At 47.1% G+C, this 14,552-nt stretch overlaps 1 protein-coding gene across 1 annotated transcript in view; it reads left to right on the top strand.

Annotated features, from left to right (window-relative positions):
* Nucleotides 1-1,088: 1,088 nt before the first annotated feature.
* Nucleotides 1,089-14,552, top strand: part of EHD3 (EH domain containing 3) — a 29,893-nt gene continuing 16,429 nt past the window's right edge. The window contains exons 1-3 of the mRNA XM_035563530.2: nt 1,089-1,753; nt 7,386-7,562; nt 11,530-11,627. Coding sequence (XP_035419423.1) covers nt 1,527-1,753; nt 7,386-7,562; nt 11,530-11,627 — 502 coding nt within the window. The 5' untranslated portion in view covers nt 1,089-1,526. The remainder of the gene's footprint in view (nt 1,754-7,385; nt 7,563-11,529; nt 11,628-14,552) is intronic.

The raw sequence follows: 14,552 nt of genomic DNA, 5'->3' as shown, positions 1-14,552 counted from the left end.
ATTCCTCCCAGCCTGAAATCGTGCTGGACACAAATGGCTGGGAAAGGGCAGGCACCCCTGACATGGTGGAACCTCTTCCAGAACTGCCTATTGCCACATTTCTTCGACTCAATGCAGAAACTCAAGTGAAAAAGCTGCTTGGAGATATTTCAGGAAACATTCCTAACTTGCAATGCTTTGTCCCAGAAGATCAGCTGCTGTTAAGAAAGCATGGCAGTGTGGCATTGCAGATGGGCAGTCCTGGGGACAGGCCCAGCCACGGACAAGTGCTGCAGAACTCACGAAGGCCCAAGTGCTGCAGCATTTGGTCTTCAGCTCTTCTCTCACCCTAATTTCTGAAGGAATAAAAGAACATAGACAGCGACTACTTTGTTTCTCTCACCTAAGTAAATAGTGAGTTATCCCAGGTACAGACTGCCTCTGTGCCAGGGGAGGTTTAGGTTGGATATTGAACGAAGAACTTCTGGAAGAACTTCTTTACTGAAAGGGTTATTAAGCATTGGAACGGGCTGCCCAGGGAGGTGGTGGAGTCACCATCCCTGGAGGTCTTTAAAAGACGTTTAGATGTAGAGCTTAGTGATATGGTTTAGTGGAGGACTTGTTAGTGTTAGGTCAGAGGTTGGACTAGGTGATCTTGGAGGTCTCTTCCAACCTAGATGATCCTGTGATTCTGTGATTCAAGACAATCTTGAATTAACAACCTGTGACAAGTGGCAACAGCACTGCATTGGTTATCCGAGGGCAGCCACCCTGTTGGACACCAGCTCTGCAAAGTCCAGCTCAGATAACAGTCACTGAACACGACTTGCTGATGGGCAGCCTGCGCAAGTTTTGTGCTTCAGTACCAAGCCACGCACTGAGGCAGCTGCTGTGGTGCAGCACTGCATGCCACTGGGGCCCCAACTCCAGTCACTGGCTTCGGGGGAGGTAGAGGCACAGTTTAGTGTGGCTGCGTTCAGAAATAGCGGCTCCCCTGTCAAGTTTGTCCACTCAGGAGTTTGTTTTAACGTGCGAGACACGAGGGGTAAAATGGCGGACGGGCAGCAGCGCCCTGCTGCGCGGGGCCGCCGCCAGGGGGCGCTGTAGCCCGGCGGGGCGCTCCCAGCCCTCCTTCCTTCGCCTCAACATGGCGCCGCCCGGCGCGGCTTCACCCGCCGGGGAACACGGGCGGCGCTTTGCCAGGAGTGGCCGACTTCCGGCGCCGGCCCATTTCCTGGAGAGCACCCCTTAAACGCCGCCCGCCGCGCTCCGCTCCCCTCACAGGGCGCTGCCGCCATCGCCGCTCTCCCCTCCCGCCCCGTCCCCACGGCATGCCCGCGCCGACAGCCGGCGGCGCACGGGTGAAGCGGCGTCCTCCGGCACCGTTTAGCTGAAACCGCCGGTAACGGTCGCGGACAGCGGTTGGAGCGGAGCGAGGCTGCCCGAGGGAGTATGCGGGGGTAACGCCTGCCCGCAGCCCGTCGCACCGCCCCCTGCCCGGCCCGGCCCCGGCTGTCGCTGCGGAGCTGGCTTCGGGCGGCCCCAAGATGTTCAGCTGGCTGGGCACCGACGACCGCCGCAGGAAGGACCCCGAGGTGTTCCAGACGGTCAGCGAGGGCCTGAAGAAGCTCTACAAGACCAAGCTGCTGCCGCTGGAGGAGCACTACAAGTTCCACGAGTTCCACTCGCCGGCCCTGGAGGATGCCGACTTCGACAACAAGCCCATGGTGCTGCTGGTGGGGCAGTACTCCACGGGGAAGACCACCTTCATCAGGTAACGCGGGGCCCCCGCCTCCCCTCGGGCCGGGAGGGGCTCCCTGGGCGTGCCCGGCCCCTCGGCACCCGTGTGGATGGCAGGGGGGCGCCTCCTACCAGGGGTGGTCTTCTCTACCTGTGTTATCCCTCTTCTGCGCCCCTCCTCCATGTCCTCGGTACCATCGAACAGTTTTCGGTTGGGAGGCTGTCCCTGCAGGAACCTCAGCAGGCCTACTTCAGGAGGACAGGGTGGGTGAGGTGTCTGGTAAAACGTCAACGTAGCAAAAAGTAGCCCAGGGCAGGGTTGAGGTAGGGCATTACTGTGGAGAAATGAGTCATTCCAGGCCTTCTTGCCCATTCAAAGTGCAAAGGCTGTGGAAAGCCCCAAGCAGGGGAACCCCTGTGACTGCTCAGGTCAGGATATCCCCCTGTGGCCTGTTTTTCTGACTTCCCCACTGCCCAAGCACTGTGGCAACCACTGACCTAGGAAAATTTGAAGTGGGTTCTCAGATTTGTAATGGCCCGTGTCTCATCATTTTGTCTCTTTCTGTACTGTGCCCAGAGGCAACACTGGGATTCTAGCTGGGGAAGCACGTGTGCTCGGGCATGTGTCTGTGTAAGAAAGACCTGTGTCCTGATGTGCTGTGATAGTGGGAACAGCAAGTTTGTTCTGAACTGTAAAGCAGAGCGATTGCCAACAGCAGATTTGATATGAAGCTATAAAAGAGAGGGTTAATTTTTTCCAGCTGGACTTCATTGCTCGGATCTCTGTTCAGACAGTTCTAGTTCAGCTTGCAGCAGCCTTTCTCTTGGGATCATAGCTGAAGCTGTGCTGTCTGCATTTCCTACGTGATTCATGGGCTTAGTGTTAAATTCCAGCATTACTCTGGTGTGGCTGTGTTGAAATCCCCAGAATTACCCCAGTGTAAATCTGGACAGAGGCCACAAGCAGCCAGTCCCATTGGTCTACCAGCACTTCTCGTTGAAGGAAGGAGCTTTAGAGGGAAGTGAATCAAATTGACAGTGCCTCTCCAAAAGTGACCTTGAGAAATGGCAGGGTGTTTTTGTGTAATATTCCTGTTACTTATTGCACCACTCAGGAGCCAAGAAAAGAATGCATTTCTACTACATTGTCAGACACAGATGACAAATGAAATTTAGCAACGGAAAGGCCTTTCTTGTGTTAGCAGCTCAGGTGTATGATGAAGGAATGCGAATGACTCTCAGAAGCATTTGACATGTGGTTGGAAAGGGAGTTGCTCTTCTGAAAATGAAAAACTGTCTTGTATAGTATAACTGGTTCCACCCTAAAACTTTGTTCTATGATTTGATGCCAAACCTATGTGAAAGGCTCTTTCTGTCTTTTCTAGTTAGTGATGTTTCAGAGCAGAAATTTCCCTGAATGTGAGGAGGTTGCTGGCTGTATAACTAGAGCATCCTTCCAAATCCTTTTCTGGATTGCCAGCATCAGCTTTTCCCTGCAGTCTCACCTGCATACTGTTGTTATCAGTCTTCCTGCCTTTGCCCCCTTCTGTTCATTTTTCTGTAAGTCTGAGCTTGTTTTGAAGCTTTCTTCAGAAGTCTGGCTGCTTAAATCATGTTCCAGGCAAAAGGAGAAGCTGAGCCTTCACTTCTGTGGGAAGGCAGAAACCCCTCAGCTCTCTGGTCAGCAAGCTGTTTGGAACCTTCCTGCAACCAGCCTCTGCCCTCTTCTCCCAGCCCCCTCTGTGCATGAGATTGGGATGAGTTTACCAAGGTATTATGGTCAAGCAGAAGTGACTAGGAGCTGGTGCTCTGCAGAAGTGCAAAATGGCCATGAGCAAGCCATTTGCAGGAAGGCAGAGGCCTCTGTGTTTAAAATTGTGCTTAAGAAGGTGAAAGTTGAGCTGTTGAAGAACCTGTGGGCCTCTTACAGCAGGAGGAGTGTGAGGGCCTACCACTCCAGCATGTTCCCAGCCGAACAAAGGCAGGAGGTGCCAGAAGGCTGTGCTGCTTGTGATAGGCTTCCAACATGAGCTTGCAGGTGCTGGTCATTAGACAGCTGGGATAAACACCAGATTAGCATCCAGAGGTACCGTGGGATGGTGAGTAGGAGTTAAAAACTAAGAGCAGGGAGGAGGAGGTAAAAGGGGAAACAACCAATATGCCTTGGTACCAGAGTGAAACAAGAAACGATCTCTCAACATCTCTTCCATAAAATGTTGTCAGGATGAGCGGCAATGGACATTTTTCCCTACATGTCCATTCCTTTATTGTATCCTGCACATACTGCAATGCAACTTAGATTTTGATTAGTGCTGCTAAACACTCAGGTGGAGTGAAGTCAATCTCAATTTACACCTGAATCCCAGGGCACCATTTTAAAACAAAAACATTGCTTTATTCACCTATCCTAGACATGGGTTTGTTTTCTTCCTTTGTTCCTATGGAGTCTGAGGTAAAGCAGGTAAGAAATACAAGATTTTGGGGCAATAAATAGCCAGAACCTCTCTGGAGAGAGCACCTAGGCGCAGTTCCTTGCGGTGAGGCTGCCCTCTTGTCAGGAGGAAGTGGCAGAAGCAAACCAGTCAAGGTCACTGAGAAACATTCCTAGAGGCTGAGGGGGTGGAGGGAGGTGAGCTACGTGGGTCAAAGGCAGTGAAGTGAGACCAGAGCACTGGCTAAGCAATGCTATTCTCTCTCCTCCTTCTAGAGACCCAGAGAACTGAGCCTTGTTTTGCTATGTCAAAGATGCAGTGTCACCAACAGTGACACTGACAGTTCTCCACTCCTGCTTACTGCAATCTGCCCTTTCCTTGCTCCAGTTTCTGTCAGCATCCATTCAGCCAAGGCCTTTCTGCAGGGATGGGTTCTGAAAGGCCTGGGTGTTGGGAGCAAGGCCACACCTCTGCCTAGGAACATCTAGCAGCCCCAGCAGTTAACTTCCTTGGGACAGCAGGATGGCGCTGAAGCCTGCATCTAATGTTTCTGCTTTTAATCTTTCCTGTAAGAGGATGGGAATGCAGGACAGAACATTACTCCCCTAATTCACTTAGATTCTGTGATCTTCTCTAAAAATAATCCTGGCTTCTGTCCAGCCATCCTGTTAATAAAATAAACAAGCCAGCCCAAGCTCTACTGACTGTCAGTGTGGTTTGCTTTTCTGGTGTAGCCACTCCTTTCCCTGACGGCTAATCACTTACATGTCCTGGCCTCTCTTGACTGCTTGTCACAGTGTACACCGGGTGGTTGTCACCTCCCTGCGTGGCCCTGAACCTTTCATCTCTGCCTCCACCAGGCAGTTCTCGCCACTTCCTCCCGCTCTACCCTTCTTCCCTTTCCTCATCCTCTCCGGCATGCATCACCTCTGCTGCCACAGCATCCTGCAGGGCTCCTACATGACTCATCACTAGCAAATGGCTCCCTCCCCCACATCCTGTGAGGCATTCCTGCCTGGAGAGTCCGACAGCTCTTTGCTAGTCTCCTACACTACTCCAGACCTGATGGGCAAAGATGCCCTGTGCTAGGTCAGCCCTTGTGCAGCTTCTCTGCCCTTCCCCCTTGACCTCCTCAGCAGGATAGGGGACAGATCTGAGAAGGGGGCAAGCAGAGCAATGCTCTTAATCAGATACAGGCTCCAGCCACTTCTCCAAAAAGCAGATAGGCTGTAAATAAATGTTCACCTCTTGCCTGGTGCTTTCCGCAATCTTCCCAACATGGTTGGAGGTCACTCCCCAGGTCTCTGGTGGTGTACCTGGCTCAGAGTAAGGCATACTGCACTGCCTGGGGAGATTGCTCTATAGCTGCTGCTTGCTCTCACGTGGTGTCTCCCACAGTCATTGTTTGCTGTCCTCTCTCAGAAACCCCACAAATGTAACGATCACACATGTTCTTTAGCTTTCCTCTGTTAGCAGAGGCAGCCTCTGTCACTGCCTAGCAGAAGCTTTCCTCCCCCTCCCCAGACAAGTGTCAATAATTCCCTTGTATTTGACTGCTGTATAATGAGGCTGAGTACCACAGACACCCTCCTGCACAATGTACCCAAACCCCCAGAGAAGCTTGACTTAAAACAGAGGCTGTGATACCAGACAGTGCAAATCTTTATCTCTGATTTCATATTACTTGCTGCACATTTAGTTAACACTGTTCATTATCTCATAGTTTCATCTGTTTGAGATGTTTGCTGAGATTTGTTTTCTTGTATACACGAAATAAACAAATGCTTTGAAACATAAGCTCAGCGGAGCTGTGATACAGTTCTTTCAATCAGCCTGGCTGGATGAGGAGTGTTGTTATATGCAGGGCTTTTGCTTGGATTTTCTCAGAATCCTTGTTTGTAAATGAAAAAAAAAAAAAAAAGACTTTTTTTCCCCTGTTGGTCAAAAGCTGTCATATTGCATGTGTATCTCAAGCCCATATAAAGTAAGTGGGTTATTGCCTCAACAAGGCTGATACCTGTTATATGGAGTAAGGTGCGTTTCTCATACGCACTTTATTTGTTGCACTTGATGGTTGTTAGTACTACCTGCTTCTTTTATCTCTAATATTTGCAAGGAGAGAACTCAAAAGATTCATAGTTATAGGTGAGGTGAATGCTCACTTGTGTATCGCTCTTAAGCACTTAAGATTAGAACAAAAGCAAAGTACAAAGCAAGAGCAGAGGTCCTGTAGTCCCTCGCATAGGAACTTTAGTCTTTGATAAGACTCACCTGAGTATACCAGTGCTGACTGTTACATATGCTGATCTCAGTTGTGAAAAATCACCACCCCTTCCTTCCTCTCCTTTTTCCCCTCCCCCTGAATCACCTTGTAACATCACTTTCAGTTCTGCGTTTACCTTTCTGGTTCATCATAAAAATTAGGTTAAAGTAACAGAAGAGGAAGAGGCTATCTAATGTCAATAAGCAACACGATGCAATGCTGACTTTTACAGCCTGGTAGTCGCACGTTCCTCAGGTAACAATCCAGAGCTTGTCAGCAGGCCAGGTGATCCAACATCATCTCAGGGCTGGTCTTAGTAGTAAACACAAGCAAAAAAGGCATTCAGCAACTCTGCCTTCTCGTATCTTTTGTCACCAGCGCACCTGCCCCATCCAGCAGCGGGCTGACGTTTTCCCCAGACTTGCTTTTTCTGTATAGCAAACCTGTAGCTGCGCTGTAGGAGCATGCAGGAAGGAAGACTGGAGACTTCAACAGCCAAGTACAGGAGAAGCTGGCATTTGGGTGATTGATTTGGACTGGGGGCTAAGCACATTAGTTGGATGAGTTTTCTGCTGAAATGAGCAGCAGTGAAGTAATATTGGCACCAAAGGCCAGTAAGTTAACTCTGATAGCAGTGAACTGCTGTTTTTACTTTGCTCTGCTAGGTTTGTTCTAAATGTCTTGAAGATTAAAATACACAAAATGATTAAACATGATGAGAATCCCTTGCCAGCAGCTGTAATCTTCTCATTTGTTTTAATCCTCCTGAAATGCAAAAGCTTCAAATGTGGAGATCCCAAGTAGAAAAGCTACTGTGACACTTACCAAAAAATTCAGTGACAGTGCTAAAAATATTCTTGAAAGGATCTATATTGTTTAGCTACATAATCTCACTGGGATCTTCAGGACAACTCAATTAGGACTTGGGCAGCTCTCATCTCATGCTCACACCCTGTTTTTTTCACCTACAGGTACCTGCTGGAGCAGGATTTCCCAGGAATGAGGATTGGACCAGAGCCTACAACTGACTCCTTTATAGCGGTTATGCAAGGAGATGTGGAAGGAATTGTTCCTGGTAATGCACTGGTGGTGGATCCCAAAAAACCATTCAGGAAACTCAATGCCTTTGGCAATGCCTTTTTGAACAGGTCAGTAATCAAAAACTTGCTCTGGAGTATAAAGCTAAGATTAATGAGCAGCATAGCTAGCAATTTAAAAGGATGAGACATTACACTCTTCTTCTGCCTTTTCTTTTCCCCATCCACATGGCTATTACAGAGCCATCCCAGTCCTACCAGGCATGCATCAGTCACTCACTGAAGGGCAGATGAATAAAGTCAAGTGGGCCAAAACTTCAGTTTAGTTGAACAAACAAAACAAAGAATAAAGCACAGCCTGTCATGTTCATGCTGTAGGAGTCTAAAGGTAAATACTCTCCATTACATTTCACTGTCCCTTGTTCTTATATTCCTAGCTTCTTCTGTTCTGCAGTCAGTTCAGTTCCTTGAAGCTAAACAGTCCAACCAGATTCAGCCAGTGAAGTCAGTAGCGTGGAACTGGCACAATATGCACATCTTCGCTTTCTTGCATTTCTTTCATAATTACTTGAATGTCTCTGCATTCTGAGGCCATATACATATAACCTACATATATTTTGGTAACAGCTCTGAAGGTGCTTCTTTCCTATAGGAAACTGTCCAGGGGCTTTGACCAGTAGCTCCGTGACATCAGCAATATAACCTTTCCATTCCCTAGACCTCGCCCAACCATCCAGTTTTGGATCTAGGCCTTGGAGGAAGCCAGCAGCCCACACCCATGTCCTAGGGGAGCACAGACTGTGCTACAGCAGGGAAATGGGAACAAACTGACTACACCTGTCATTGGCGCCTTCCCTGCTAGCACAGGGTGGGAGACATGGCCAGCCATTCAGCCAAATGACCAAGAAAGCTGGGCTTGGACTCCTTTTCTGCCTTCCAGGCTTTGGGAGTGTCTGTCCAGAGAGTGCCTCATCTCCTACCACCACTAGCCACAGGAATGCTGGTGTAGGCTGCAGTGAGGCAGGCAAGGGCATGGGCCTGCAGAGAAACATGGGAGAAGCTTGATGAGAGAAGAGGGACCTAGCTGGAGTTACTACTGTGCAGAAAGCCTCACAGTGACCCTGGAAGCAATATCTGATCACAACACAGGCTCAAATACCACAACAAGGTCCTTCACTAGACAGATTTTGAGAAGTTTTCAGCATCTTGTAGGGCCCAAAACATGTGCACCTGGCCGTCAGTTCAGGTCAGTTCTCTGCAGAAGAGAAGCAACATCAGGAGTAATGAGGCCAGGCACAGAGTGCAAAAAATAAGCACACCTGGCCTGATTGACACATCCTGAATGCAATTTGCTCCTAATACAGCAAGGGATCTCTGATGTTGCTACATATGCATTAGCCTAGTTCACTGCATCATGCTGTGCTGTTGCTCTCTCCTCCTGCTCTTCCTTTTCAATGTGAGGACAGCAGGGCAGAGGGGCACAGCAGTGATTCAGCAGCAGCTGAAGCGCAGTCCTGCTAGCAATGCGGAGAGTAGCCATGACAGCTAATTAACCCCTTTTCTGCAGACAGAAAAAGAATGGTGTAATGATTTCTGAACTGGCAAAAGAAGACAGGCTAAGAAGAACAGGCTTAGTAGCGTGAGGGTAAGGCCAGAGATGGGGCTGACAAGCTGTCTTGGGATGAAAAGAGATAGCTCTGCAGTACTATGCTCAGACTCTGTCTCCTTTCCCCCTCTTCTTGCCCCAGGTGCTTCCTAGGCATTGAGAGAAGGGCTTGTTTTCCTCACTCGAGCTCTGCTGGCAGTATCCCAGCTTTGGAGGGGTCCCATCAGAGAGATTACAGGCTGCACCTTGTTATCAGGAAGACTTGTTTGGCACCAAGGGCCTGGCACAAAATCAGGAATATCAGCCATTGCTTTTGTATCATGTTGGCTTGATTGATGGCTGCAAGATTATTCCTGACCCTGGTAGCCTGTCTCAGGGAGCTAAGGTAGAGTTGTTTCTGCTTTTTTTCTTGTTGGCAACAGGAGACATCATGGATAACAATTCTTTCTTCACCCCCCATACTCTGCCTGTAGGGGCAATGAAAGTCCAGTTTGGCACTACACACATCCCTTAGTGTGGTCCAGGGCAGAATTGGGTCATGTTCCCTGAGGTACTTGCAGTTCTATGGGGACAGCTGGAAGACAGCATCCTTAAGAACATCGCCAACAGAGCCAGAATGCACTTATTAAGCTAGCCTCTGACCTTCTATCTGCAATTTCCTGTGGAGTACTTTCCCTAGAGAAACTATGGAAGATCCCCTTGTCTGTGACCTCTGGAGCCTTTGTTCTCTGCTTCTAAGCCTGGCATATAACAGGAGAACTAAGCCAGCCCCGTTTCCTACACAAGGTGTTACGTGTTCAAAGATGCTCCCTGTTGCCACGTGTCGAGCTGTGGATGGTGGAAAGAGGCTGAAATATTTGGACTGAAATATCTGATAGCTTAGGAGTGAAGGCAATTCTCTGACCCACAAGGATTCATTCTTGTCAGAATGATCTTAGAGTCCTACAAGTGGAAAAAATTGGGGTGAGGTTGTGGCACAGCCTGGAGGAGTTCATCGCTGCAGGGGTTTCATCAGAACCATCAGAGGCTCTGTCTGCCTTGACTGCATCTAGTGGCCATTATGTCAACTCCAGTTCTTCCTGTGGTTCTGCTTCCTCCCACAGCAACATTTTTTATGCCTCAGTGTTACACCAGCCTATTAATATACGTACATACGTAGACGCACACATATATTTATAGCTGCTTGGAATGCTGTCACAAAAAGGCTGTCCACAAAATGCAACCAGGAGCCATGTTAGCAGATAGGTTTTTGCTGTGCTTTGCTGTTAGCAGCAACTGAAAGAGATGAGCTGCAGCCCTCTAAGAATAAGCACAAGGTACTCAGCTAAGGACCTGTGTAGGCATAAGGTGATGAACAACTGGGTAAAGAGGAATTGTGCAGAAATGGAGCTCTGGAGGGGAAATGAGTGAGTGAATTACAAACCTAGTGTAAGTCAACAGTGTCATACTTCTATGAGAGGTAAATATCTTCCTGAGACACATAAACAGGACTGTCATATGTAAGAGAGAAGGAGCAATTCATCTAATCTGTTCACTGCTGGCAAGGTCACAGCTGGAATACCACATAAACTAGGGTCATTGTGCCAGAAGACATACGTGGAACAAGTTGAGAAGAATCAGAAGGAAAGCTGCAAAGGCCTTCTGTGACTTAGAAAGTGAATTGGAAAGGCAGCTACAGAGAACTGAAAGAGATGGAAAAGAGTCTGGTTTTCTTTAGAGGAAAGACTGAGGGGAGATGCAATGACAATAGGTAAACATTGCTACAAGAGTGGAAAAATAAGCCATTTTCCGTGTCTACTGTGTTTGAGACTAAAATGCATTGTAGCATGGAAGATTTAGATTAGACGTTAAGAAAAAGATTTTGCTGTAAGGATAATTAAGAAATGGAGTAGACTCCCAGCAAAGGCTGTTGAATCCCCATCATTATGGGTTTGACGAATACTTCAGACAAACATCTGATTGACCCTGCCTTGAAGCAGGAAGATAGACTAAGCAGATTCTTGAGATCTCATGTTGCTTCCATGGTGCAAGAATAGCACGCATTCTAAGACCAGATTTAAAAGTAGACAAAAAAAAACTACAACTTGGTTGATTTATTTAAACAAGCTAATTTCAATTCACTTCAGTTCAGGTCCCTGCAGGAGAATGAAGAAAAAGAAATACCACTTCTTGCTAAAATATAAACAGCAAAAAAAAAACAACACTGGATTTCTAAATTGTTTTTCTCACAGTTTTGGGGACACACAAAAAATGACTCACGTCATAGGTCATGACAGAGATTCATGTTCAGAAGAGCCAAAATAATCAGAGAAAGTGCTCAGTTCTGGCAGCTTTTTCATTTCTTTAAATCAAGAGTAGCTCCAACTGAAGGCTTTTGAGATCAGAGCCTGGACTGTCCCATGCTGCCTGTAATGTTCAATGCATCATGAGTACTTTTTTGGTTTTATTTTAAACCTAATTATTTTTGCACAGGTTTGTATGTGCCCAGCTACCTAACCCTGTGTTAGAGAGCATCAGTGTCATTGATACACCAGGAATCCTTTCTGGAGAAAAGCAGAGAATTAGCAGAGGTAAGTCCCAAGTTCAGTTTTTTTCCAAATCACAGTAGTTAAAATCAAATGGACTATGCGAGTTTCCTCTTAAGCTGTACAAATTCTAGACAGAAACAATAGTGGGGGCCTCTCAGAGAGATGGCATGACTACTGATGTCCCTTAGAACTTGATTTGCTATCTGCTACAGAGAATTTAAGTGCTATCAGGTAACGCTGCTGACAGTGTCAGCAATACTTATATCTGTTTGGTATTCTCTAGTAGAACAGATTCCCATCAGAAAGTGTCAAATAATACCTATCTACTTTGCAGAAGCAATTGCTTTCAGTGACCTATTGATGAGCCATAGGCAAGGCTTGCATGGCAATCAACCTGGTTTCTTTCCAGTTGGCCTAGTGGGTTTCTTACACTGCCCAGGCTTCCTGAATCTAATGCTGGACTGGATAAGGTCTAAGCTGGCACTCACGTTCCTCGTTGCAGTTGCAAATCTGGAAACCGTGGCGATACTAGATGGTATTCGTATACTAATACTGATGAACAGCTCAAAGTCTCTTAGTGGCTCAGGATGACCCTCTCTCTGAAATGGACAATGTCTTGATACTTTGAACCTAATGTTTGCAGTCATTTTCTTACTCTGTAAGATGATGGTGGCATAGCTCACATTTCTTGCAGGTTCCTGAGATAAAGCTGGTAACTGTACATCATTTTATTGGAAGAAAGCTCAAAGTAGTAAAAGCATGATAATGACACACACATGTGAGTTTGAGGAGATCAGTTCTCATTCACACTGCCAATTAGCAATGCACAATTAAGTTTCAGCAGCACAGGCGCTACTTAAAAGTACTGAGGCCTTTCCCATATTTCAGTGTTCTATCCCATAAGATTTCTGTTGATTCAGTTTTGTAACTTGCTTGTGCATTGAAATTGCTCTTGGAAACTTCCTTTTCTCTTTCATCGAGGAACTACCTTGCACAGAGCCAGCCCTTGTTTATTTTACTGGGATTTTCCACCATAGGAAGCTCAACTAAAGCAGCATCAATAAAGCTATAAAAGATAGCTAGAGTTAGTTGAAGACTCACATTACGCTTTTCCATCATGGGTCTTAGCACTGCTAGGAGATCGTGAATTCCTTCCAGACAGTCTATAAGAGGTAGCAAGATGCACACACCATCAGAGAGGTGTGCAAGAATTCTTCCTTTCAAGAGAAAATGTTTCAAAGCAGAGATAATCAAAGTTTAAATTACATGGTGTAAACATTTTTTCAGTCAAAAATGCTACTGGAAGTGCACAGTTCTCTTCTGGAACTATTATTGTGATGAAAACTTGCTTAGGAGAAACCAATTTTTTTTCATTTTCTTTTAAAAAAAAAACATCACGTATGAGTCAAAACTGACCCATTTCAAGGAGCAAAAAAGGTTTTCCTAAACCCTTTCCCAGCTCTTCTCATCATTTCAAGTCCTGACATATATTGCAAGATTTTCCTCTTTTCCAGCTACTTCCAGTGCTAAAAATATCCACCTGCAAAACGTACTGGTACTTCTTGCTACTCATTTGGCAAAATTTCTCCATCAGTCTCCCCGTGGACCTTGGTGTCCCATTCCTATGGCCACATGAGTAAATACCAGCAGTGCCAGAATACACCTGATACACAGTTGTGTGCTGTTAGGGAAGTCACCAGTGCACTTCAACCCAAGGCAACAAACACCTCCCTAAGCATCAGGGAACAACCCGAAGGGAACAGCCCGAAGTACAGGTTAGGTGAGATCCTCACACATATCCAGGACAGCCCAAAGCTGATCATGTGGGCCACATCAGATGGCTTTTCAATAGCTAGAGGACAGGCTCCTCATCCAGTTTAGATCAACATAACTTTGTTGAAGCTGGAAGAGCTCCATTGATTTCTGTCTGCAGGGGATCCAGCCCAGGGAGCAGAAAGTTAGAAGAGGGCTGAGGTGCTTAAATTTAGGAAGGGCTGTTGCCAGGGATTAGCTGAAGCTTTTCTCAAGGAAGCCAGTGCTTGAAAGGGAGTGCTCGTCTTCTGGCTGTCATGGCAGAGAAACAGAAAAAAGTGGTGAGGCTGGTACATTTGCCATTAGGCTTGTAAGCCAGCTGCCCTGATCAGCAGATTGGTTTTGGAGGCAGACAGAGCAATAATGCAGTTTCTAGACAGAAAACAAGACAGTGCCAAAAACTGCTGACGCAACAAAATGCTTCTGGCCTTCTCTACCTTCCAGCCTGCTCAGATTTCACTTGGGAATGTAGCAAAACCTGGGAGAGGTTTCCCAGGAGACTTCCCAGTTCCTTTACTGTTGGGAGGAGGGTAGCTCTGCTCACCCCCATTATTTGCCAGTAGTATGTATGTTTTAAGACCCTCAGATCAGAGTACCAGTGAGAATCAGGGAAGGGAAGGGGTAGCAAAGCAGCTTTCTGGGAAAGTACAAATGCAGAAGATATGGCAGGCATTCCTGCCCTGCCCATCCCATGTGAACCAGCAGCATTTCTAAAAATAGGAAATTCCTCTTGATGGGAACGTCAGAAGTCTGTCTTTTCCTATTAAGAACATTAATTAATCTATACAGTGCCAGCTTAGCAATCCATCAGGGCTCATCATGTGCCCTGTTGCATCCACGCTTCAGGGACCAGGAGCAAGGAAACTGTCTTTCCAGGAACAATTCAGGGGCCAAGACCAGGTTCTGAAGCCTCTCATCTGTTTGAACTACACTGACTTAACTTCACTGCCTGTTTGCTGTTGTAAAGGCTAACATGTCAGATAAATGCAATACCTTCCCCAGTGGGCAGGCAGCACTGAGAAGCACCAGTGTGCCCATGTTAGAGCTAGCAGCAGTCAGCTTCATACAGCTGGGCTTTCCAAATGGGTGGCAAACTTTCCTCCAAGGAAAGCCACGTAAGACAGAAGCAGAACTCTGCCCTGGCTCTCTTCCAGG

Source organism: Cygnus atratus, chromosome 3 (genome assembly GCF_013377495.2).
Source record: "Cygnus atratus isolate AKBS03 ecotype Queensland, Australia chromosome 3, CAtr_DNAZoo_HiC_assembly, whole genome shotgun sequence".
Lineage (NCBI taxonomy): Eukaryota > Metazoa > Chordata > Aves > Anseriformes > Anatidae > Cygnus > Cygnus atratus.
The sequence above is the reverse complement of the archived record's forward strand: the minus strand, read 5'-3'. Positions and strand labels throughout refer to the sequence as shown.